At 30.4% G+C, this 26386-nt stretch overlaps 1 protein-coding gene across 5 annotated transcripts; it reads left to right on the forward strand.

Annotated features, from left to right (window-relative positions):
* Window positions 1-1559: 1559 nt before the first annotated feature.
* LOC111031664 (lysophosphatidylcholine acyltransferase) lies at window positions 1560-26368 on the forward strand. 5 transcript variants are annotated; one of them, XM_022311703.1, is made up of 9 exons: window positions 1560-1682; window positions 5941-6133; window positions 13665-13810; window positions 16851-17068; window positions 22729-22841; window positions 23319-23473; window positions 23568-23705; window positions 24505-24630; window positions 25055-26368. In XM_022311703.1, the coding sequence occupies exons 2-9, from the start codon at window positions 6026-6028 to the stop codon at window positions 25281-25283; spliced, it is 1233 nt and encodes a 410-aa protein (XP_022167395.1). In that variant the 5' UTR covers window positions 1560-1682; window positions 5941-6025; the 3' UTR covers window positions 25284-26368. The 5 variants fall into 5 exon arrangements, with proteins under 5 accessions (XP_022167395.1, XP_022167399.1, XP_022167398.1 ...); XM_022311707.1 differs by lacking the exon at window positions 16851-17068 and adding an exon at window positions 21996-22210; XM_022311706.1 differs by lacking the exon at window positions 1560-1682 and adding an exon at window positions 1694-1784.
* Window positions 26369-26386: the final 18 nt, after the last annotated feature.

The following is a 26386-nucleotide window of genomic DNA, read 5'->3' on the forward strand; positions in this document are numbered from 1 at the left end:
TTAAATATATCACCTCTCTGGCACAATCTGGTCCCTTGTATTATAAACGCTGCTGTCACCGAGCGCATATTATATTATATTATATTATATAGAACTCGCAGGAGTTCAGGACCAAGAAAGCAAGAACGATTGGTCGTTGGTGCCTTTGGGCGCACCACAACCGAGATTTCATTGAGAGACAGTTTTCGATGCACACAAACTATAAATTAAAATTCATAATTCATAAAATATTGAATTATTATCATTATTTTGATTAAGAATTTGAAAATTTAAATACAATTTCGTTATTTTCAAAGGAATTTGGTGTTTTGTAGAAGGTTAAGGTTTAGATTAATTTCTAACAAGTTTCTACAATTGTCAGGCCTTTTCAAATTTCGCATTGCACTAGAAAAGTTATAATAGTGTATAAAGTTATCTACTATTACGCAATACTTAAAATCATTCCTACGTAAAATGTTCCTTACACTCTTTAACTCTTATATTTTTTATTTTTGTTTATTGATGTCACGTTACACTTTTTAAATTTTATACTATTGGTATTTTTTTATAAATATGTACATGATAACTGCTTTAGAATTATCAATTATGTGTTATAAATGTATAGACGTATTGTACAAATACAAATATCCAGAATGTTAATTTACTGTACTACCTATACTGTGTGTACAGGTATAAGGTATACATTTTTAATAAATGTGCCAAGCTAACAAAGAGTTACGTCATAAAATCTAACATACCTACTAAAGCATTAATAATATTATGCACTAATACCTATATTTGTTCGTTAGTATAATATATTATAATATCTATGTGCAAACTATCATCGTGGTCATTATCATAAACGGTCTAAACAGTGACTTTGCAAACACGGACTTTCATTTTTTTCTTGCTAATTACTGATTGGGATTTTACTTTTGAAAATGTAAGTAAGCTACATTACAGGTATATATATGGACTATAGTATAATAGTCATCGTCATCTCATATATTGTATGAAATTTATCTGGACATTAACGTTTATTCCTTCTAAATGTATATGGCAGTAGAAAGCGAAATCATTTTGAGCAAGTATATATTGCCTACCTTATGTTATATTAAAATTAATGTAAGTTGGTACTAATTAGTTATTGTTTATGTTATTTATGTGTTTTTTTGAATATTCTTGCTAAGACTACTATGATAATTAGTCCTACCTAATATTTAATAATATTTCGGAAACATCCTTTGAACTTTCCTAATAATTACTACTACTACTACTATTACTACTACTAATAATAATATTACTAATAATTTATTAGTTACAAGGATAATATACATTATTTTATTTTGCTTTTACTGTTTATAGTCGAGAAATGGTGACTTAATTATACTATTACATTTAATCACGCAATGGTGAATGTGTTACGGAATTCAATATTTTATTGATAAAGTGTATTATAGTCACTTGTTGCTTATTATTGTTCTGTGGTGTTACAACCTGTGGATTTTTCTACGATGTCTGGGAGATTGTATAACGCGCTATACAACCTCCCATAGCACAAGTTATTATCAATATTTTTTTATCAAGACTTGGATCTTTAAAAGGTTGATAGTGATTACTTATCGAAACAGTGCGATGTTTATTGTTTTTGTTTTTTAACTTATTTAATATATTTAGTTTGTTTTTAGTTGTATTATGTTTATGTAAGTAATTTTCAATTTATTACTTAACGCTTGTTTTTTGGCTTGTCACATTATCATATATTTGGCACTTGAATCGTCATTATTCTGCACGTCAAAACAATTGTACGTGTGTCATAAATAATTATTGCGAAATACATCGGGTTCATGGATAATACAGTTTTTGCACGTATGCTTATGATAAATATATATTGTTCTATGGCGTATACCTTGAATAATATACAGAAATAGGTAATAAGTATCTTTACTTTCACTTAAGATTGTGTTTAATGAGAAAGTTGCAATAAATCTGAAAAAAATTAAATACAGTTAGATAAGTTTTGTTTCATCTATTTGTGTATATGTACCTATAACTTTACTATGTAAATATAAACTCTAAATGTATAGTTCAGTTATTAAGTGATACGTTAATATATGGATATTGGGTAGGAACTTTAAATCAGATAAATATTTATAATTTCAACATTGCATCACTTGAAAGTATCTAGTCCGATCAGTTCTTGGTCAGAAATTACTTTCTGGTTACTTAAAACAAAACTTATTTATACTTAAAACGCAAGTAAAATTTCTAAAAAATTATATTTTTCAAAACTTTGACAAACTCTTCTATGTACTATATTTACTTTGGATTTCGTCTTTAAATAAATAGACGCAAGTATTTCAACAGCTAATCGCGGCTAAGACCTTAGATCTACGAACCCTACCCCATCATATATCCGTTATAAATACAAAATATAGAACGTATATTGATAGTAGGTATAGGAACTCTAGTATATTATGAACATTATTTAATTTTAAGTACATTAAGTATTTACTAATAGAGTCTATTATCTATCATAATTTGTACGTATATGTACCTAAATATCTTTCTATTTTAATAAAATGTTCGCACATACCAATTTGAATATTATATGTCTTATTGATACCTATACAGTTTTTGGATAAAATATGAACTTTATAACGTAAGATATATTTATTGATCTAAGAAATCTTTACGAATTTCTATCACTTTGCTTTTATAATTTATAGTCCCTCATGTGCCTCTATGTCAAGTCTAAAATTTAATTATTTTTTCAATTATATAAGAAGATAATTAAAATCGTCTGTGATAGTTTCATTTTCCATTTTAAAATTAAATTTGTAAATAGTGTTTATGCCATAACTAATCATTTTACATCGTTCTTAATTGATATTAAGATGTACTGCTGCTCCTCACAATCGTTTTTTGAAAAAAAACTTATATAGTTTAAATTGTTTAAGAATATACTTACCTAGTTTAATTTTTTTCTTTAGGATTTTAGCCCATCTATTTTATTTAACATTTTCCACATTAATAATTCCATAAATGTCTTTAAAGTATTGACACAGGCTGCAGAATAAATTCCTTGCATATTTTAATACATATCAATTACCAGTTTACACATATTTTGGATTTTTTGTTATTGTTCTTTAGTCGATTGGACTTTTTGATTACATTCTAGTATTTTATATTTTGTTTTAAATCTCTCAAATTGTCCTGGTATAATAATTAGTCATTGCACGTAAAATATATTATTTACGTGCATACTATATCTTACGTATATCACTTGATATTTAGCCATTTGGGCATAGTTTGTCAAAGTAGTACGCAGTCCCGAAATAACAGTGGTATTATATTTATAAAAGTGTTTAGGTGCAACGGGATGTACAGTTATCGGCTTTATAATATAAAATTACGTGACCCACATAAGATATTATGTAGCCGTCGATCGATTGATCACAGCCTCGTCGCGGACAATACTACGACAGTTGGATAAAATAAATACTATAGATTCTGTGTGACGACGCGTTCTTCTTTTGATTAAAGTATATACATATAATATATATGTATAATGTATATGCTATGAATAAATTTAATGACATAGCATACCCCGTAAGTTTTGTATGTACATTGTACATACAAGTATACAATACTTGTATAGTTGTATGCATGCAATGTTGTAATGATAGATGCTCTTAGATCGCTGTGAATTATGGATTGCAGTGTTCTTCATATACCATGCGGCATCTGTTATATAAGGCAACGGACTGAAAGGATTATATAGGACAAATGTTCATAGTTTGGCAAGGCCTTATATGAGTTATATGATCAGTGTTTGACTTGGGAAAAAGTGGTAGAGGTACTCTAGGTCCTTTTAAAAAAGTATCCTAGTTTTCTTAGTATTATACCTATCATTACAGTGGGGTGTTTCGCCTCCTCCCCCACACCCAATGATCCTCTAAGAAACATTACTTAATACAAAACAATGAAACACGTATCAATGTATCAAACAAAACAAAATAATGTCATACTTTTTTAAGGGATAACTTGTACTTATCAAAACCTATATCAAACATTTACAAAAAAATGACAAACCTATTTATGTATAAATTAGGTACTATTTTATAAAAGATAATACATAAATAATAATACATTTATAATATAATTTTACTAGTCTGATGATTCTTTGTTAATAAGCGTTTTATTTTTTAGACTTTTGTTTTGATGTCATTAGTAAATGTGCCTAAGAGAGTGTTATTTTAACTTCTAAGTAGTTATGTTGTGTAGATATTCTAGAGTTAAGGAGAGAGGACATCTTGCCTTATCGTCTTAGTATATACATTAACAAATCTAACATACATACCTTGTACAACCTTTGTGTATGGGATATATATATAGATTTAGGACATACGTATTTATCAAAGAGAAGAAAATAAAACATTTTATATTTTTACATAACATATAGGTGTTAGGTGTATTAATGTATTATAGATTGTTGAAAATACACATTCCGATCAAACTCTAGTGTATATTTTATGGAACTCCAAATAAAACTTGGACCTTGTTATTATATTTCTATGCGGTCATTGAAATTGCAGAAAGCGAAAGCTCTTTTCGCTCTCTAGCCTCTGCGTTATAATTACGGTTTGTTTACGTATTATTATGACTTGTAATATCATCTAGGTAGTCATTATTAATCAGTAGCTCATGTGTCCAGTCTGTTCGTTTATTTTAAAAAAACAATCAAATGGTTATTTTAAAGGATACGTGTAATATATATTAATATATTATACATTTAATTGTTTTACAACCGATAAATGTTTGTCGATAAACCTTAAACGTTATTTAATTGCCCTTCTCTGTTGTTAGTTTTAAAATTTTAACGGACCAAGGCATATAATATTAATTTACATTTTTTTCTGAGGATAAATTCGGGCATCTCTGAAAATTGTCTACTAGTTATAGGTAGGTACAGTTGTACGGATTTTACTTTGAACACATAAATGGTAGTTCTTAAAGACGGTTTTATTTTGAGATCTTAAGTAACTTGAAAATAGTCTCTCCCAATTATCGTGCTACTCAATTTTTTTTTTAATATTCAATATTATTGAGTTTTTCAAATTAAATATTGTATTACATGTTTATGTATTTACGTTTTACGTGTATGGGTTGGCGTTTGACTTTGTACATTGTACGTTATAAATTATGATGAAATAGGATATATTTATGCGATATATAAGATATAACACTATAATATATTTATATAGGTATATTAATAAACATTAGTTTCACGTTGAAATAAAATAAAAATCGTATAACGATTATTTTAGTAGTAGCTATACCTAATATGGTACCTACCACCTATACCTATATACAAATATGTACTATATGATGTGTTTGGTGATGGTGATGAGGATTGCCAGGGAGAAGGTTAGGGCTTGTACAGTCGCCACCGCTGACCGTTATCGTTTCGACCAAAAGTTTTTACTCGGGGGGGGTGCGGAGGGGAGACAACGGGCCAGCGCGCGCGCGCATTTTGCAATTGTCGCTCACGCATGGTTGCTGCGAGCGCGCGCTGTTGCACATGTCCCGACGACGCTCAGTCCGCCGCACATTGTCGATAATCGCGCGTTGGTGTACGGTACATCATAGTCAACGAGTCGCACTATTCTTGTCCTCCGTCGCTATTTTTCCGCGTCCACATTAGGCTGTATAATATCATAGTATTACACATAGGTAAATCATCATTATTTATTCCTGAAAATATTGGTAAATTATTCTACCCACACGCCTCCGCGACGAAAACTCATGCCTATAGCACAAACTCTTAATAATCTTATAAATCACACTTAGAATTGCCGGTATTACGGCAGCAATACAATACATTATACAATATCGTATAAAAGTGTACTATTCCGTTGCTTATTCGTCTTTATTCCGTGTTTATATTGTTGTTATTAGCCCGTGGTGAATTAAAGTCCTGCCGGATCGCGGAGAAGAAGATTGAGACGCGACGGCCAACTTCGCTGCCGCCGCCGTTGCAGAGATGAGTGAGACCAAACTGTTGATTGGCAGCGATATGATCGCGTCTAAAGACATGCTCAACCCGTTCGTACACCATCTGGAGCTGACTTCCACCTACGACAAGTTTAAGGTAAAAATGTTTAGATTTTTAAAAAAAATTTGAATTTATAGTAGTTATAGATACTTTACTAAAATTAAGGCTTGGGTGTAGTGATGGCCGATAGCCACACACCATGTAAGCACAGTTATAACTTTTTTTTTTCGTTTATTATTTTTAAAATGTTTCAGCACATTCAGTGCTATTACAAGTACGATACATTACAAGTTATACCTTCAAAATACCTTTTGTACAATCGGTTACGCATTATGGTAGTTATTATAATTGTGCACTGTAGTTGTCATTAATTTAATAAAGCAACAGTTTAACTAACAATTGGATACAAATTAATTGAACATATTTATAATAATGATATAATTATACAATTAATTTAACTATAATTAATAGCTAAGACTGCATTTATTTTTTACTAAATGTGGATAGTTATACTAATAGTGACTATATATCGATACAATTGATCATTCACTGTTTTTCTGTGTACCTTTGCGAATAAAATATGTTTAAGAATATTATATATTATTTTGTTATTGTATACCACTTTTCTTTTGTAACTTGGGCTTACGCCTAATAATATTATTATGTATTTTATTACAATCCACTGCAAGCATAATACATATTATTTATTATTTTATACATACTATATTATATCGTCCACGAGTAATTTAATTGTATGGTGTATCGCGTGTTATTATTGTCTGTACACATGGTTATTAATTGGCATAAAACATTATGTGTACCTAGTGTCGTATATTTTATATTATTGTTTTCTCATAGTTGCTGAGCTCTCGTATAAACTTCTCTTTGCTGATCGTTAAATGCATAATATATTACAACAATTCATAAACATACACATAAATTACCTAAACCTGCAGCTGTTTTGTGGGGTTTGCGATGTTCTAATCGATTGCAACGCCAGTGAGCTAAATTCGTAAAATAAAATGTTATTCCATGTTCCATAAGAACGATTTCTTTCAAATTATCGGTTTTGGTACCTAAATATTTTACTCGCCCTTATATTTACACAATTAAATTTGCAGAAATATTTTGATCGCCCTATACAATTACTAAAACAACAAAATAAAACTTTTTTTGATCGAGTCAAACTTGATGCTCCGGTATTAGAAAATACAGCCCGACGACAACGAACGGGTTTAGCGTTCAGCACCCCATGAGAATATTGCGTTCACTTTAATTATACCTACGACCTACCTATACCTTTTACAACTACTGAAGAAACAGTAACCACTTATCCCTATGCTAATAATTCTATAATTCTATGCGAAATTTAAACTCGCTGAATCATCATTTTTGATACAATGGCTATAGCTGTAATTACTAAAATAGGTAGTAGTAGTAACGATTTTTCCATTTCGAATTTTGATACCATAATATTTACTATTTAATATTCTACGAAACCGAATGTGATAATTTTAGTTTATTTGTTGTATATAACTGAACTCTTTATTGCGCGTTCATAGTTCACACTATAAGTAAATACATATTCATATTTTTTTGATTCTTATACTACATCAACGCAATTATATGAGGTACATTTCCGTTAATATCGTCGCGTATCAACAACACACCTACCTATTTCACTATCTATTTATTCCGCGGAAGTAAACATCCGTTATTATACAGTCATTACGCGTACATAAGGATTCGGTTAAAAAACTTTCTTTAAAGACACACGTTTTTCATTATATACTACACTTAATATTAAATGGGGACCTATAATCATATGGTTGTCGGGTGATAGTATTATACGTTTACTATTATTACGTTACAGGATTTAAAACAAAAAGTGTTCGTTATGTTTTACGTCAATCAGTTATACTATATAATATGTACATTTAAGTGTAGTTCTGTAGTAGTGTGCAATTTCAAAATCGGCGTACAAACGTCATGGGAGTTTTACTGGATGACAGCCAGGATGAATTTTTACTCGTATGTAGAGTTACCATAGGTGCCATAGGTACACGCTGCAGTTTAGCAACCAGGTAGTTTTTGTGTGTGGTTATCATTCCGTGACGTAACTCTGATTTCTACGGAAGTGTATTATATACTATCGCAAATACATCATGTTGTAATTTACAGAAGTGTATAATATATATAAATGCGGAGAGCGATTTTCTCAACTAGTTATTATTTATTCCGAGCGCAGTGTGCGTGCAATTTAGTATATGATAAATATATGCGTGCGTAGTACTAGGACTTTGACGATGAAGTCGAAATATGTCGTGGTGTTGTTTTCTATTATTTGATTATACAAGTTTTGGTTGTTATATTTATATCCTGGTGGAGTTTTGACGCTACATAGATAATTAAAGACGCGCTTAAACGTCGGAGGGCTGAGATCTGGATTAAACAAATTAAGCATTCACGAATTATTGTAATATTAATTATATAACGTCATAAGATCTAAACATTACTCTTTAATTACCTATTTTATTAGTAAAAAAATTAATGGATATTAGTATAGGGAATAGGAAGTAAATATGTATACGTAGGTTTTATTTTGAAGAAATCCATCATGTGTCTTATATTGTGTAGTATGTTTATCCTATTGAGATAACAATACTCGAGAAATCATGTTCAAATGTGTATTAATTTTTGTAATTCTTACAGACACGTACTATAGATTATAGAATTATACCTTAAAGTAAAAATATTATAACTGTATTTACTGTTTAAAAAAAAATATATAATATATATATTTCAACAAAATATTCTAATTTTATATTAAAATAGTATTTTATTTATTTATTGGAACAAAAAAATTTAAAAAAAAAATTTAGGAATAATAGGTAACAAAAAAAAAACATCAGTAGTATAGGTACATGTTCGTACAGATTAAAAGGCAAAAACAAAATTCAACTCAAATTTTCAGAAATAAACGCATTGAAATACTAAGATATATACATATTGTATATTATGTAAATATTTAAAATAATAATCAAAATAAAACTATAAAGTTTAAATTTGATATAGTTAACGAGTATTAAAAAATAATTGTACTAATGAGTCACATTAGGTGATTAGGTACTATTTGTTTCTTGCGTGCATACAACTGTTGAATAATCATAAATTATGACTTATAATTTTTATCAATATAATTAAAATACCGAAAAAACAATTTTAAGTTAAATGTTAGAATAGAATTATCTAACTCAAATGCAGGTTGACACTCATTAAACATGAACTTGTGTTTTAATACATATGATACTTTAACTAGTTTGTCAAAATATTGATTAGGTACTTTATCTATTGTACGTAATGTGTATAATTGTCATTAATTGCTAATTTTTATGTTTTTATTTGTACCCTTTTCAAGTACATAAACCTAATTCTATAACACTCTGAGTGACTTGTAAAAATGTATATTGTATGCGTTTGAAGTGTTTGAACTAACACAAACCTATAGAGCTTTGGTCTTTTGCCTATTCAAGTAGGTACCTATTTAACATTTTAGGTTATAATATACCGTGTAGAAGGTATACCTGATATTTTTGTGTCCGTCTCGACTTTAGTTGTCATGGTTATCAATACCGTTATTTTTTTTTGTGTGGGGTGGTACGGTAGGGGGTAATACCATTATTAGTTTTGTAAAACTATTATGTTTGATGGTATATTTTGAGCTTTGGCCTATACCCCCGTCAATATATTATATGATAGCGGTTAGATAGGTATATCATTGTTTTCAATATATTGTTTTATTGACATCTATTCGATTAAATATGTTGACACTTCTATATTCTATATAATATCTATTTAAAACATTTCGTAATTCAAACAGCCATTGCTTATAGTTTCAGTTTGAGTAACGTCAATTTAGACATTCCTAATCTCGTATAAAATACTAGATGTCTAGTATATAGAAGATAGAACCGGAAATTAGGATGATTATATGTATAATAATGTATAATAATAAACTGTTTACAGTACCTTAGTATGCTAGTAAAATATCTATAAAGACTAAAATTATTAAATTCGTAGGTATTTACATTTCGTTTACGTTCTTACACACATTATTATACATGTATATATATACAATCAATAACTATGTATACCGATATAATATTCTGTGTATAGTACAACGGTTGAAAAATATTATAAAAAACATATATGTATATAATATGATTCATGGGGTAACGTTTTCTCGCCTACTAGCTACGCTAAATATATACATATATGTATATTAATACTAAATATAGCATAATGTATTCACTGCATTCGCGTGGCATGTATTATTATTTTCAACTCTAAAGTCTATATCGATCTCAAACATTGTGGTGTATATAATATATAACTTATAACTGTATAGGACATACGTATGTATAACATTTGTATACTATTATTGTGTGTAACCGTTTCGAACTTCCCGGCAATAGGACCTTTCGACTTCATTGATACGAACTTCAGTCTATAAATCGTTTGATGATGTACGTATTACATACACAATAAACATCATTACACACACCACAGACACAGGTCATGTGCGAGTATCAATGTGTAGTTCTCATATATTTTAAGTCTGTCAAATATTCATCGTTGAAGAATAAAAATTAAAAATCAATTGGGACATGTGTAAACTTTAGCATTGTGGACGCATTTTTTATTATAGGTAGATAAACATTTTATGTCTCGTGAAAAAGATTTAAAGATTTTAGTACCTCGATTCTTCTGTTTGAAATTATATCCAGTGAACTATGATGATATAGTATACCATAAGCATGGTACATAGATGCATATCATTATAAAAAATAATATATATTTATGAATATTGAATTATTATAAATATTAAGAAAGCATAAATGTTTGTTTTTTTTACTCTGTGTTACAAATATTAAATATACCTAGCTGACATCACCCTCGCAAAATAGTCCTAGTTACCTAGTCTGTCCTTAAACGTGGTGGAAATTTATGCCGATAGCCTGACAAACACATTTCGTATAGGTACTCTGTAGATATAAACATACACAGAAATTACATACATTGTCGTGTTAAAGTTTAGACAATCGATTGAAGTGGTGTATTATCTTACACAGGTGCTCGTACGATAATAATAATTCTAACACAATAACAGTATCCATTGTTAATGTGGTTTCATATATGCGCATAATATTGCTTATGTATATTATATTCAATATGTATATATTATGTAATCATTATAAGTATATTATAGAAGGTTTATGTAAAATATCATGTACACTTACAACTCACTTATACCGGACGTCGTTGCACCGAGTGTTTGTCTTGTCAAATAATTAACTCGTTCGCGATTTTAATATTGGTATAAACACTAAATAATGTATATTATCAATACCGAGTGCTTTAAACTTTTAAGCGAAGATTGCGTTATGTTATCCTATATAATCTGAAATGTGAATGATATCATTAAATGTATTGAAACCTTATTATTATACATACAGGGTCGTATTTGAAATTGTATGCCCTGGGTCAACCATAATTTTACACTCCCCCCAAACAAAAAATAGATCCACTTTTTTGATTTTTCTTATCACATTTTTAGCTATAATTCTTTATGTTAAAGTCATGGTTGTCTATCTACAACCGTGGTTATGTTAAAATAATATGAATTATATTCTATGCTAGGCGCTAGCACTTACCTGTTATCGTTGTACTGTTAAGTTCACAAGGGGGTCGAGTCATAATATAAATTCTTTCCAAAAAAAAAAAATATTTATTGATACTGCACCGAGTTACCGCGGGGGGCCCGGCCGCCCCCTAAATAGATCAATATTTGGCCTCCCGGGGCAAATGTCCCCCCCCATTGCTCCCCCTAAATACGGCCCTGTATACATACTATACTGTAAAACCTTTTTATAACGGAATCGGTTGGTACCAACTGATTTTTTCGTTATATATAGAGTAAAGATACACGGGATTGTTATTTTCTGCTGTAAGATTTCCGTCTTACACTGGGTTCGTTACAAGAAAGTTTTACTGTACATCGTATAATTTATCATATAATGATTTATGGACAATTGTTTTAATATAAATCAATATATTAGTTATAATAATATGGTTTAAGTAGTTCGATAAGAAATATGATTAAAAAATAAGTAATTTATGTCATAATATTAAATATATTGGTGTGATGTATAAAAATGCACTTATATATTGATGAATGGATGTGACGAATATTTCTTTCGCAGAATATATCTATATAATATTATCATATTTATTCCTTGGTATTTTATTAAATATAGTTTGTTATATTTTACATTTTACATATTACATTATGTTAGGTCAAAATTCATACTATAAATTTATTACTGTAATATGCGGTGGCTATATTGAAAGATACCTCCATGAATTATATTACACCCAAATCGTGATAACTTTAAAAGTTAGATAAAAAATAGAGATACAAGGTATTTAACTCGAATTTAACCTAACTGAGCCTAAAGGGGAATAAAAATAAAATCGAGTTGTCAAGTTTTTCGAGCTATTGTGCCTCGACTGTATATATTAATTATATTACAACGTTTGTAAGAGTACTTATTTTAGTTTGAAACCTTCAACTTGTGTATTATACATCGGGTGCCTTTCATCCGTGATCACTAGAAATGTGTTTACGCATAGGTGGTGGCTCTATCCCTGCTAGGGGATATAGTTTGTCTACTGGTTTTGGCTTTAAGCATCCTGTTATAATGCTTACCGTTTCATTTAACGCCGTATCAATTTGTTTAGTGTGTATTGATTTACCACACCCTGGGTATGCATATTCAGCCACCGAAAAACATAGAGCTAGTGCAGAGATTCTAACTGTTTCGGGATGAGCCCCCACTTTGAGCTAACCAATTTTCGCAATAGAGATACCATTGATAAAATATAGTGTACATTTAATCAATGGTTATACTAATTTTAGGTATTATTATATTAAAATTACTTGTCTATATTCTGTTACTTTTTTGTAATATGAATTCTATACCTTTCAAACTTATCAAGGATATTAGCATTATACCACACAAACGTTCCTTAATGATGTTTCATGTAAGTACTTCCGATATAGGACCTTGGACATATATTATGCAGGATTATAATATAATTTAGTGGCATTTGAAGCCTTAGAACATATATGAGTTGACATAAACCTAGACGGAAATAAGACTTACCATCGGCCATTACTGATGTATAGGTACCTATATAGTAAGCAAAACATTTAAGTATAATTCGTACTACTTGTTCACCATAATCTGGTTTAAAAATGTCTATCATATAGTTAGGTTAGTTATTATCTGCTTTACCCACATATATTTTATTATTTGTATTATAATTTATAATTTATAATAGTATTGTTATTATTTGTGTATAGCCTACTCAATCCATATTTGTTATATGGGTACATAGAGAACTATAATATTAGTGAATAATACATAATTAAAATAAAATATGTTAAGTAGTGTCTCGTGTATAGGACATAGGTACTTTTCTTATTAGGCATTTTTACTCGTATTAGTAATTTACACATGTACCATCATTATTATTTAATAACGGAGCTTTTTTTTAATTTCAGACTGCATTTTTCACCATAGTTGTTCTACCTGTACGGATAGTGGCCATTTTGGTTTTGCTGTTTATAGCTTGGCTGTTAGCGACTATTGGTTTGACTGGTGTTAGTCAAACCGAGTTATCAGAGAGACCACTTACCGGATGGAGACGGTAAGTTTCCCGAAAACTGATCAAACCTATGAATTATCACACTTTTTCAGTTATTAAAATCATTTTTTTCGTACCTATTTAATACAAGTATGGATCATAGCCTAAAGGGGTATAAAGTACAAACCCGAACAACATAAGCTGAACACCGATTTTTAATTTGAACCGAGACCTTCGTCTTATTTCGACCTTATTTTTTTTAGTACAATATTTTGATTGGCATATGTTTCTATATATAACAGTACAGACAATAATACCTATTCACTCCTCACCATATTGAGTTTACGATTTAGAACGTTTATTATACATGTTCACGTATATACGCAGTGACTCGTCAATAATATATTATTGTTACCTTTAGCTATTTGAAATTTGACACGTTAGGCTATAATAAGTAATAACGCCCATTATTAATGTAGATACATTGAACAAGATTAATACCAGTTATTTTAAATATCTTAAATAATATCATAATGATCAAAAGTTTCACATGATTGATACAAAATATTTACGTTTTGTCAAAATCTTTTAAGATAATAATAACTAGATCATGATGATTTCTTAATTTTATTTTGTCTACAAAAACCTACAGATGCAGGAAGTGCAAAAATAAATCCATTTTGAATTTAAAACATATGAATATATGATATTTCAAAATAGTAGGTTCTTACCTTTCTTACTTTTCTTGCGGTCAAGAATATTATTTATTTATCGCTGGAGAATAATATTCAATAGAATATTATATAATATAATATGCATTTCAGGTTGTGGCTCAGTGTTTAAAAATGGTTTTGAATACACGTTTTATTTTATAATACAGTATATATATATATGATAAATCGAAATATATACAATCATAGATTATAATTATTAATGCAAGTAGTCATAAGATTATCAATATTGCTATCAATAATGGATTATATAATTTCTATTGTTGCTCTGTAATTTATTATATGAACTGCATTATAGATTCCAGTTAACTATTAAGGCATAATCAACCGATATTAAATATATTTAAAAATTTAAATAGATTTTTTTGCACTGAAACGTCGATTAGTATTATTTATACCTTACATAAACACGATATTTCATAAATATTTACGGTAGCAATAATCAATCAATTTGTTTGATCGAAATAAATTATGATTATTATTATTGATTCGATATATAATAGGCACTTTAGTTTTTGTTTCTGTGAAAGAATTTCAGAATTTAAATCGTTATAGAACAACAATAGAAAGGTGGATATTTGATAATTGCATGTTATGAGTATACATTATTCATATATTTTATTATTAATGTCGATTGTCCATGCTTAAAAGCTTTCTGCAATATACTATTTTTGTGTTCATTTGTGCCATACATTTCGTTCAAATATGTATGTTTATGTCTATATGTACTACGTATTATATATACATAAAATAATGTTATTTTATGCTTTGTATTTATCACACATATAATATACATAAATAAAAATGTTTAAAGAATGTTGGTATTATTATTATAAATTATAATAGTAGGTACATCCTTGATAGTTTAAAAGGGATGATAGTTTAAAAAAAATGAATTAATCTATTAAATTAATTCTATTGAAACTTTCTTACACTATTTCTTGTCGACTATAAAAAAACCTCATAAATTCAAATTATATCTAATCTTATGCTTAACATTTAAAAATAATTGCAATCTTTAATTTAACTATGTTTATGTTGGGTTCAGTCCAAGACCAACGTTTGAGGTAGGTACTAAACAGCAGTATTAATACGATTTTAAAATTATTATTAATTAATATTACTATTGTATGTGGTAAACGCTATATGATTTAAAAAAATAAATTTGTTCTAACAAATTGAAATATTTTATCTTTTTTTGAAGTCAATATAACAAAATCAATAGATCTATTTCTATTTTTTACCAAGGTATGCTGTAAATATCTTACACTGCATGGCCCATATCATATGTTCATATTTTGTATCACATTATAAAAGTGCATTTTACATTCTGTCAGGTATAACATATAACATTATAATTAGTTGTACTTGTGGACAAATAATTAAAAAAAAATGTTTTCGTGACATTTTTAAATAAATATTTTAAATGTTCGTAAAAGTTCATGATTTTATTTTATTAATAACCGGGCCAGTATAACATTCAATCTAAATTATTTCTGAATATAGACCTAGTTTTGATTTTAATAATATTTTAGTGTTCGGGCAACCTTGGTGCAGTACTCAATAGTGCAATACAAATATAGGTAGTTGACATTTTATATTTTACTCATTATGGGTGCATAATTGTATGTTATAAAAGAACAATTATTCAGTTTAACATTAAATATATTGCAAATAATGTTTACACATTTTTTATTTTGCGAAATGCCCTATTGAACGCTGACGTTTTTTGAGTTGGGAATAAAATATCGAAGTATATAATAATCCATTTACAACTTTTTTTTTCATACATTCAAATAATAATTATTACTTGTGTTGGGAATTGTTTACGAAAATAAAAAGTACAAAAATAATTATATTCAGAATACTTGAATACTTCATCTCAAATAGTCAAATGTATGATGTAAGCGAAATTGTTTTTGAATAAAAAAAAATATATTTAAATACATATTACATTCGAACACTTTAACAAAAATGAAATACATAGGTGCAGGTAGGTAGTATAATAATAATGATATCATCGTTTATGCAGTGATATATATATATTAACTTCAATTGCATTTTTGATCAGGAGTGACGTTTTTACTCCCCTCCTCTTACGAATCTAACGAAGTTAGCTCGGTTTAGGTTGGATAGTGATCTGTGTGTGTGTGTGGGTGTGGGGGGGGGGTAGTAGTAGTAAAATATATAGTAAAACATACAATAATATCATTATTGTGGCCTGTAGATATAGTTATACCTTTGAGTATATTTAATATATTATATACAATATGTACTCAATGGTTATAACTTATAATTATACTTTATATACATATTGTTTATGATGCACGCTTCACATGTACGTGGTGTTGGGCTTTTAATTGCGTTTTTAGCTGCGTCAGACGTGCGGTGTACGTGGTCGTCCGGCTTATGTTCGGGGCGGTTGGTTTCCATCGGGTCAGGACTGTCGGCGAACAGGCCACGCGGCAACAGGCACCCGTGCTGGCCGTTGCTCCCCACTCGTCCTTTTACGACGGGCTGGCGGCCGTCGTCACGGGCGGTCCAACCATCGTAGCTAAGGAAGAGAACTCGTTCATACCGATCGTAGGAAGTACGCGACGATCTATCCTCTTTATAATATATTATATTATCGTCTGCACCGTGTGACTTTGTTGTTGTATAATAGTATAATACATATAATAGTCGATTGTATGATTGGGCCTGGGTGGCACGCCGATTCGTTTTAATCTAAGGTTTAAAAAAAAAACTTGACTAATACTTGACAAAATTTGGTGCATCTGAATTGCATGCTATAATCACCATGGGCTATATTTTAATATGTCGTGATTTTATTTTTTTGTGTAATTTTACAAAATAAGTAAAAACTGTTAATATTATACGCTCCAGCGTTATAATTGATCATTTTTGTTCATTGTTTTTTTTTATCAACATCTGCAATTTGATGGTCGATGAACAATTTTTAGATTCCTCATGTGTCCCTTTAAAAGTATTAATTGGTGACCCATATTCTAGCCAATGCTGATTGATGTCTATAGCATGCAAATCGATTTAGCTAACTGTTTTTACGATTTCATAACGAGTTGAGTTCACGCCCATACCCAGTTATAACAATATAACACTTCGTTATACTTTACCCGTTGCGCATGCACTCCTGCGTCCATCCCTTGTGACTATGTATGCGTAAAATATGTATATTATTCACCTATAAGGCTATAACCGCCAACCGCAGTCCGTGTCTCGGGTCCAATAATAAAAGGCCCCGAACTAATAAACTTTTCACCACAATTTTCGGCAGTTGTGGTACGGCGGATGAAGTTTAAACATTATAAACAATACCCGCAATTCTATTTCTATCAATATTTAAAATTATACCCGTCCGTATGTTACACTGTGTAATATGTAAATCGGCCCTTAGAAATCATTACTCTTGTTAAATAATAAACTAGCTAGAGAAAAATTGGATTTATCGAAGTTGATGTATTTCTTACTAAGGTTTTCGTTTCTTACTCCGGAACTGGTTATATTAGACCCGAGTCACAGAACTATACAAGTTATATTAGTATGTATGTATCAATGGGTGTGTGTGTGTGTGTTAATTTTGTAACACATACATTGATGCTGTACTTGTAAATGTATAATAATATGTAATATGTATATAGATGTAGTGTAGTTATAGTGCAGTAGTTAGAATTCATACTTGCGCGCTGCACGGCACGACCGGCACGTGGTACGTCCGTCTGCATTTAATTCCAAGACTGGCATTTGGGAACATTGCCGATACTATTGTATAACTAATGAACACAATAGACCATAAACCTATAATACTAATTCGGTTAGAATTCACGTGCGATAATATTATAATATAGTATTATGCGTCAAGCCTTGCCAACTATGGGACGGGCAAAGTATGAATGTATATGCATCTTAAGACCGTTATTGTACAATGATCCTCTGAATTTAGAAGTCTGACTAATACTCTAGTATAATATTATACAAGTAAGCAACGTGTAATAATACTATATGTACAGTGTCACATCGGTGTACACGAAATGCCACTGATGTAATCGTAGTATCGCATAGAGGTGTGAAATACAAATTTAGGTGCAGGGCAAACAAAAGTATTGTTATCAAGTATTTTTAAAACGTGAAAAGTAGGTATATCTAGCATTTCATTTTTATACAACTTGAAAAATATAAAAAAACGTCTGAAAATAGATACCCGATAAAAAAACAGACACTACAAGCCATTAGCGTCGGAAGCTTATGGTATAAACTATACAAAATTGACTTTCTCTTATGTAGGTATGAAAATAACCTTGGTAGGTACCTACCTATATGAAGGTTTATTCATTTTTTTTGAAATTGTGTATTATCAAATCAATTTCTTATAATTTAGTATTACGAATCAATACTTTTAATCCAACAACATTTTAAAATTTAGGTACTTGCGAAAATAGTTGATATTACAACCTTAATTCAACTTAATTCTTAACTTAAGATAATAATAAATATCAAACTTTGCATTTCAGACATCATATTTTAAATAAATGTACTCGAAATAAAATTTAGCATCTCTGAAAACATTGTAAAAATATAAACATTAAATTTGTATTTTATAATCGATTCTAGAAATACTTGTATTTTTTGGCCCACTTTAACCTATGTACAAGCTACTAAAGAATTGAATTTCAAAAACTTTCGTGTAGGTACCGTCGAATAACAGTTGTGTCCTGAGTGTCCCAGTGGATGCTTTTATTATTTTTACACGAATACTACAGCTTTCCATTGATATTTGATAGCACAAAATATACGAATTTTTAATATTTCCGTCCTACTCGCTCTCACTGTACAATAATATGTACAATATTACATATTATTGTATAGTGTTTATGTTTATGTGTGACGTGGGCGACTCGCGTGATTCAATCGCAATACGATACATCGAGACAGGAACAAACTCGACGTCATTATCTAATATATATTATATACATTATTATAGGTTCCCACACAACCATTGCGACGGGTGTCATGTCCGTCCGATTGAATAATATAAATATTACACTTATTGCATGCGATTGTTTAATGTCGCGGGGGCTGTCGCCTCGGATCGCGTGCTATCCGTTTTTTGAGGCTCGCTGCATTATTTACGGAACTATATCGGTAAATATACTTAGTTTGGGTGCTTTGAAAACCGCGTTCAAATTACGGCCACCAGCTCGACTCTCGAGCGTGAGAGTTTAACGTGAACACACGCACTTATCGTTAGAATTGACGAGAAACATTTTCACACTAATAATTCTCACAAAAACCATGTCCACGTCGATGCATTGTAATAATAAGGTTCAATTACGACGTCATTACGGTCGTGTTTTTTCTGACACGAAATATCGAGAAAAGCGTCGTTATCACACACAACGTTATAATATAATATTAATAAATTGATAGAAACCTGTTAACTATTTGGATTTAAGATTTGACACAGCGTGACATCAATTAATATTTTATATCGGTCATCGACAACAAATCGAAAATCTGGGCACTAAAAGATATACAGTGATATTAATACGCATGCACAGACGACATTGTAACAATAACGGATCTTGTCCTATAATACCAGTGGTGTATATATTTCGGGGGAAGGGGGAGGAGGGCAAAAGAGAATAATCCCCCTTTGCTCTGAAAAATGCCTTCTTTAGAATTTAAATTTTTTCAACAAACAAAATGGTAAATCCTTGAAAATAAATTATTTCTTTAAAAATCTTGTTACTTTGGTTCTAAAAATGTTTTAAAAAAATAATTACATTAGAGTAAAACGATCAATATTATGTGATTTATTTTTATTTTTTTGTTATTATATTTTTGTTTTTGTCAACACCTAAACGAGTATTAAAAACGATTAGAGTAAAGTAGCAAACATTTTTTTACGTGTTATTGATTTCAAAATGTTGACGACATTTGATATTTTAACAAAAAATAAACACATTTTTCATCACTGCGTATATTTTTAAGATACAAAATGTTAAGATTGGTTTTAAGTTAGGTATAACATTGACCTATTCACACCATTCGTTGGTTAATAACAGCTAGTTATATTTTATGAAATAACATTATAATAATTATAATACTGGACTTAGGTTATATGATATTTATTTTTGGCAAATAGAAAAATAAATTACTTATAGCAATATTAATATATCATAAATATTATATTATCCTTAGAATAATAGGCTGACAACCGTCTCTTCTCGGAATTGTTTTTCGTATGCGATGATTTATCGTCGAATTAAAATTTAACACATCCATTATTACAATGATTTATTCAATGAAGAGTCGATATCTCTACTATGCTTCAGCAGAGAGACTGCCCCAATTTCATTTTTAAAATTTATAACCTTCAATAATCGTGGGCCAGATAATATTACACAAGGTATATCGGCTTATTAAATAAATTATTAAAGTATGAAAACTAAAACTAAATTTCCAGGGGTAGTTTAAAAATAATTTTGGTCCCTCACCCTCTACTGGTCATGTTACTATCTTAAATTAATTTTACGTTACATGGCCATGTTTTTTCGTGTGTATGCTTATAACTATGCTGTATGCCTGTGTCTAATACTCATTTAAAGTAGTTTGTTAAAATTACAGTAACTTTTTAAAGGCAAATATTTTGGTGCGGGAAACTTGCATAATAATAATGTACACGATTATACTGAGAAAATTGATTTGTAATAACTTTCTATTATATTTAAAAATGCTCATCTTGTCATCAGTATAATATATTGTTATATATTTGATTGTCATTGTGTCGAGAACTCGGGAATCGGGGTATAATTTACATATTGACGGGCTGATATGAACATGAATCCACTATAAATTATACTTTAATCTTTCGGCAGGACCTTACGATAACAATATTTATTATTTATTATTAAGTTTCTTGATTAATAAATGCTTGCAAAATTTTTCCAAATTATTAGTGAATAAGTTATTAAATTAAGTTTGCATGAAGTTTTCGTTCGTATTAAATATTATAGTTAATAATAATTAAGTGGAACTAATTATTTAATTTTCGCATGAATTAGACAGATCAAAAAGTAAAAGTACCTATGGTTACCCACATAATTTATTTTATCGTTATTTCCTATCCATTGTTTTAGTACCTACCCAAATTGCTATATGTTTAAAATACTCGTATCCTATACCGTGTCTATTTCGGCGTCTATCTTAGTGTTCAGCTTACTATAGTTTTTGTTTAAAAACTGTGATACCTACCTTTTTTTCAATTTAAGCAAAACTTATTAGATGCTATATGTATGAATTAATAATAATATTTTTTCTACGTAAAAAACAATAATTGTTGAAACGGTTAGATTAAACTACCTATACAGTATACGTAGACTGCAGTAGATATAGCTAGGTAGTGTTATATGTGATATTAATAATATGTAATTGTTTAGTGTGAGTGTGATTTTTGTTTGCTTATTTTAATTTTAACATTTTTTATTTTTTTTTTATAGTTATATCCGTCGTTGGATTTGTTTTGTGGGCCGTTCCGCTTACTTAGCAGGTGGCATGAACATGGTTATTAAGGGGGTGAAAGCTTCTCGTCAGGAGGCCCCCTTACTGGTCATTGCTCCTCATTCCACGTTCCTTGACTCTTGTATAAGTTACGTGACTGGTTTCCCTTCTATCATCTCGAGGATCGAGGATGGACTTAACCCTTGGGTCGGAAGTACGTGTCAACGCAATACAATCTATAACATAAACAATCATTTAAAAATTACTCGTTAAAAACAAAATATAATCGTGAAAATAAATTATCGAAAGAGAGACACAGAATAATTGTGTTCTTATAACAAAGCTGCAAAGTTAAAAGTAGTTTCCAGTCGTAAACTTGTTATTCACACGTTACAAAGTATTTTATGACAAATACGACGACAATGCATGTGCATATATATTGCAGTAGATACAAAGTAGTCATCCGTAATAGATTATTAATATTTGCGTGTGTGAGTGTGTTTGTATTTTTTGTAGATAATATAACTTCCATATAATAATATAATAATATAGTATACTGGCTATAGTGTATTGTATACCTATACTTTTTAACGCTCTGATACTCGCGTAAGTACTCTTCTCACAGACGTAATAAGATATCTATTTATTACAAAGTCGGGTGAAAAAAAATCCGCGTATACCAGCAAAATATGTTGCAAAGTTTTGCTCATATCATTTTTTACTGTCCTACAGGAGTAATAAACTTCACGCAGCCCGTGTACGTACGAAGAGACGACCCAGAATCGAGACACAACACAATACAGGAGATAATTCGCCGTGTAAAATCCGACCTAGACTGGCCTCAGGTAAAATACTTTTCCATCGAAATAATTCCATATCTGCGTACTGGTATAAAAATATACAATTCATTTTTATGATTTGTATATAATATAAATATATTATGCGACTTATCTGTTGCATGTATCCTCATTCCTCGATTAATTAATAATGATCGACCTTCGCGAATAGATTAGCAGACGTTTGAAATAAAGTTATTTTAGTGTATTGAAATATACGCATAAAAAAAAATCAAAATAGGTATTAAATACGATTTTGCTATACGGTCTGTAAACAGTTTTTACTAAATTTAACTGATTTTCGGTTATTAATGAGTTTCCATTGTAGGGAGATGTAAAATATACGTGATTTAAGTCATACGAAACTGCTTTGTTCCGTTGTAAAGAGATTTCCGTCTTATAGAGGGTCTGTTATCTGTAAATGCATATGGATAACATGTTAGTGACTACTTTAACCTATTAAGAACTTGTCTAATCCTTTTCTAGATCCTAATATTCCCGGAAGGCACTTGTACGAACCGATCGTGCTTGATAACGTTCAAGCCGGGTGCCTTCTATCCGGCAGTGCCTGTTCAACCGGTCCTGTTGCGGTACCCTAACAAACTGGACACCGTCACCTGGACGTGGGACGGTCCTGGAGCGTAAGGGAGACACACTATATTTAAATATTATAAGACTATAGAATTACCATGTTCTCGACATGTGTATTATATTACGTCCCTGTATCGTGTTTAGATTGAAACTCTTGTGGTTGACTATGACACAGCCGACTACAACGGTGGAAGTGGAATTTCTGCCGGTGTACGTGCCCAGCGAATACGAAAAACAGAATCCAAAAGCGTTCGCCGAAGGCGTTCGTAACGTGATGGCCAAGTACGCATACACCATACAATATATTAAGTATTAATATTAAATTGTATGATATCATATGTTACACCGGATATATTCATACCCCCGGGGGTACGATTTTCCTAGGTTAATAGTACATCTGATAAAAATTGCCTAGGATATTTATTACCTACCCCCTGTTAAATTATATACCAGTGGAGTAAAAATATCCTAGGAGTATAGTTCTTCGTACGAATACCTAATCTAGGAAATTTATTTAACCACGGTACCTACCTATAATATATTTCTATAGGATATATATACCTCCCAGCATTTTATGCCAAATATCAAAGGAAATTTTGTTCACCCGATAATATATTTCTTCAGTTTATACGTCATAACATTGAATGTTATTGAGTATTTAAATTTAATATTTATGTATTCGTGTACAATAATATAATTTGGCTCGTTGGCTGTTTTATTTTATTATAAATATGTATCTAAATCTAATCTACAGTTGTATAAAATAATTTAAACTATATATTTAACTTTGGAGAAAAACTTATTCTTATAAAATGTGGTGATCTTAAACTGAGCTAGGCGAGGAAACTTTTTTCAAGTCCTCGTTAATTTTTTTGGATGGTATTTAAGGCTAAATTCTAGCCTCGCTCTTAAAAATTGAAACATTATCTGTGGCTACAAGTATTATTTTGCTATTCGTTACACGCGATGATTGTGTTAAATTACCAATCAATATATTACGTATATTATGATGTGATCTCTTTTAAGTATTATTTTCTTTCTAGAGTTGTCTTCACCGATCGTTTTGTTCGTATTGTTTCAGGGCACTGGCTGTTCCTACAGCGGACTACACGTATGACGACTGTCGAGTGGCCGTGAAAGCTGGTCAACTGGGTCTGCCGATGACCTCGAATCTGATCACCGTCGAAAGACTTAGAAGTCGGCTAGGGTGAGAGTATTATTAGTGCAGATAGACAGTCGTCATAACACTGTTAATTGCAGTTATAGCTATATTAATATATAATTGCATAGTAATATAATATAATTATTATTTTAATATGGCGACACTCGTTGGCGTGATGACACGTGAATCATCATCACACGGTGATAAATGTTTACAGCAGCAAAACTATATATATATAATAATATTATTAGTCATATTGAAAGGTTCCGTTTTAGTTTGCGTAGTAATAATAATAAATAATAATAATAATAACGTGATCTGGCACACTGCACAGCGATGGCTGCTGTCATCGTGCTAATAATAAAAAAATCTCTTCACGTCATCGTCACGGTCTTGCAATATTTTTTACAACGTCACTTGTCGGTAAGGTACATATTTGTCTTATCTGTTGTACTTCTGCAATTTACAGATTGACTCGAATTAAGATCGAGGACTCGGCTCTGGTCAAGAACATGCTGTTGTTTCAGAATCGAGAGTCTCAACCGATAGATTTGGCAGAATTCGCAAACAGTTTGAACGTCACCGCCGAGGATGGTTCACTGGTCAGCCTCTTCAAAATGCATCTTGAGGTAATATCTGAAGTGATAGGCTATAATATACTTTATAGCAGTGGTTCACAATCGGCTACAGTGAACTGACTTTAGATGTACCGCCAAATCATTGAAAGTATAAAGCATCTACACATATTATAGCGTGTGGGGTGCTCCGGGATTTTTATAGAACACCCAAGGGTACCACGGACAAAAAAAGGTTGACAACCACTGCTCTATAATACACTTATATTTATAAGCATATTATATAATATATAAATATATTTCAACGTCGTCTCGTCAAAAGTTATCAAATGGTTTTTACGGTTTGATAACGGTTAGTTTCAAATTCAAAATTAAAATATTTATTTTGAAATAAAAAAATATTATCAATGTTTATAATATGTATACGAAACTTATATCTTTAGAGCCGTGTAAATATACCGATTTCTAATAATTGTTATTACCTAATTGTTGCTATTGTTTTATTTTGATTAATATGTCTATTCTCTCAAAAATATTAACCGGATCGTTGCCAATTATTTCGAAACATTATGAAGTTGATAAAAAATCAGGTTGATATATTAAGTATCGAACAAACAATAAGCAAAAATGCAGGGGTTGGTTAGGTTAAAAACACAGGCAGGTTTTTAGTTGTTTGGGATTTATGCCCCCAAAGCTCAGATTAAGGGGGAGGGGGCATAGGCCCGGGCCCACAGCTGATGACGATCAGTAGTGGGCCTCTGGGGGGTATAGTACATTTTTTATAATATATGGATAATGGATATATAATTATTATTTGGCCCCGGGCTGAAAATTATCTTAATCCGGGCTTGAATACCCTCAATGCTCACATTGATGTTAAATATGTTAGTCCCCCTTGAAATTATAATGGTTTCCACCAATCGCAGACTGAACCATTAGTTGTATTAATTAAAATAAGGGCATTAAATAAATCATTTATATAGGTAGATATGTTGAGATAGCCAAGGTAAGAGGGACCACACACGAATATATTATTAAGACAGTATTGCACACGGCATACGTGGCATGATATATTAATTACTATTAATAAGTGTCACAAGGAAAAGTTGATAAAAGAACTGTTGCGAATACTTAAGTGGGACCACCTTGTGAAAGGCCATGTAATCTGACTGTTTGTCTAGTATATAAGGGCTCTCCATCAGAGAGACCAGACACATTATTTCTAC

This window comes from Myzus persicae, unplaced genomic scaffold, assembly GCF_001856785.1.
Source record: "Myzus persicae strain clone G006 unplaced genomic scaffold, MPER_G0061.0, whole genome shotgun sequence".
NCBI classification, from domain to species: Eukaryota; Metazoa; Arthropoda; class Insecta; order Hemiptera; family Aphididae; genus Myzus; species Myzus persicae.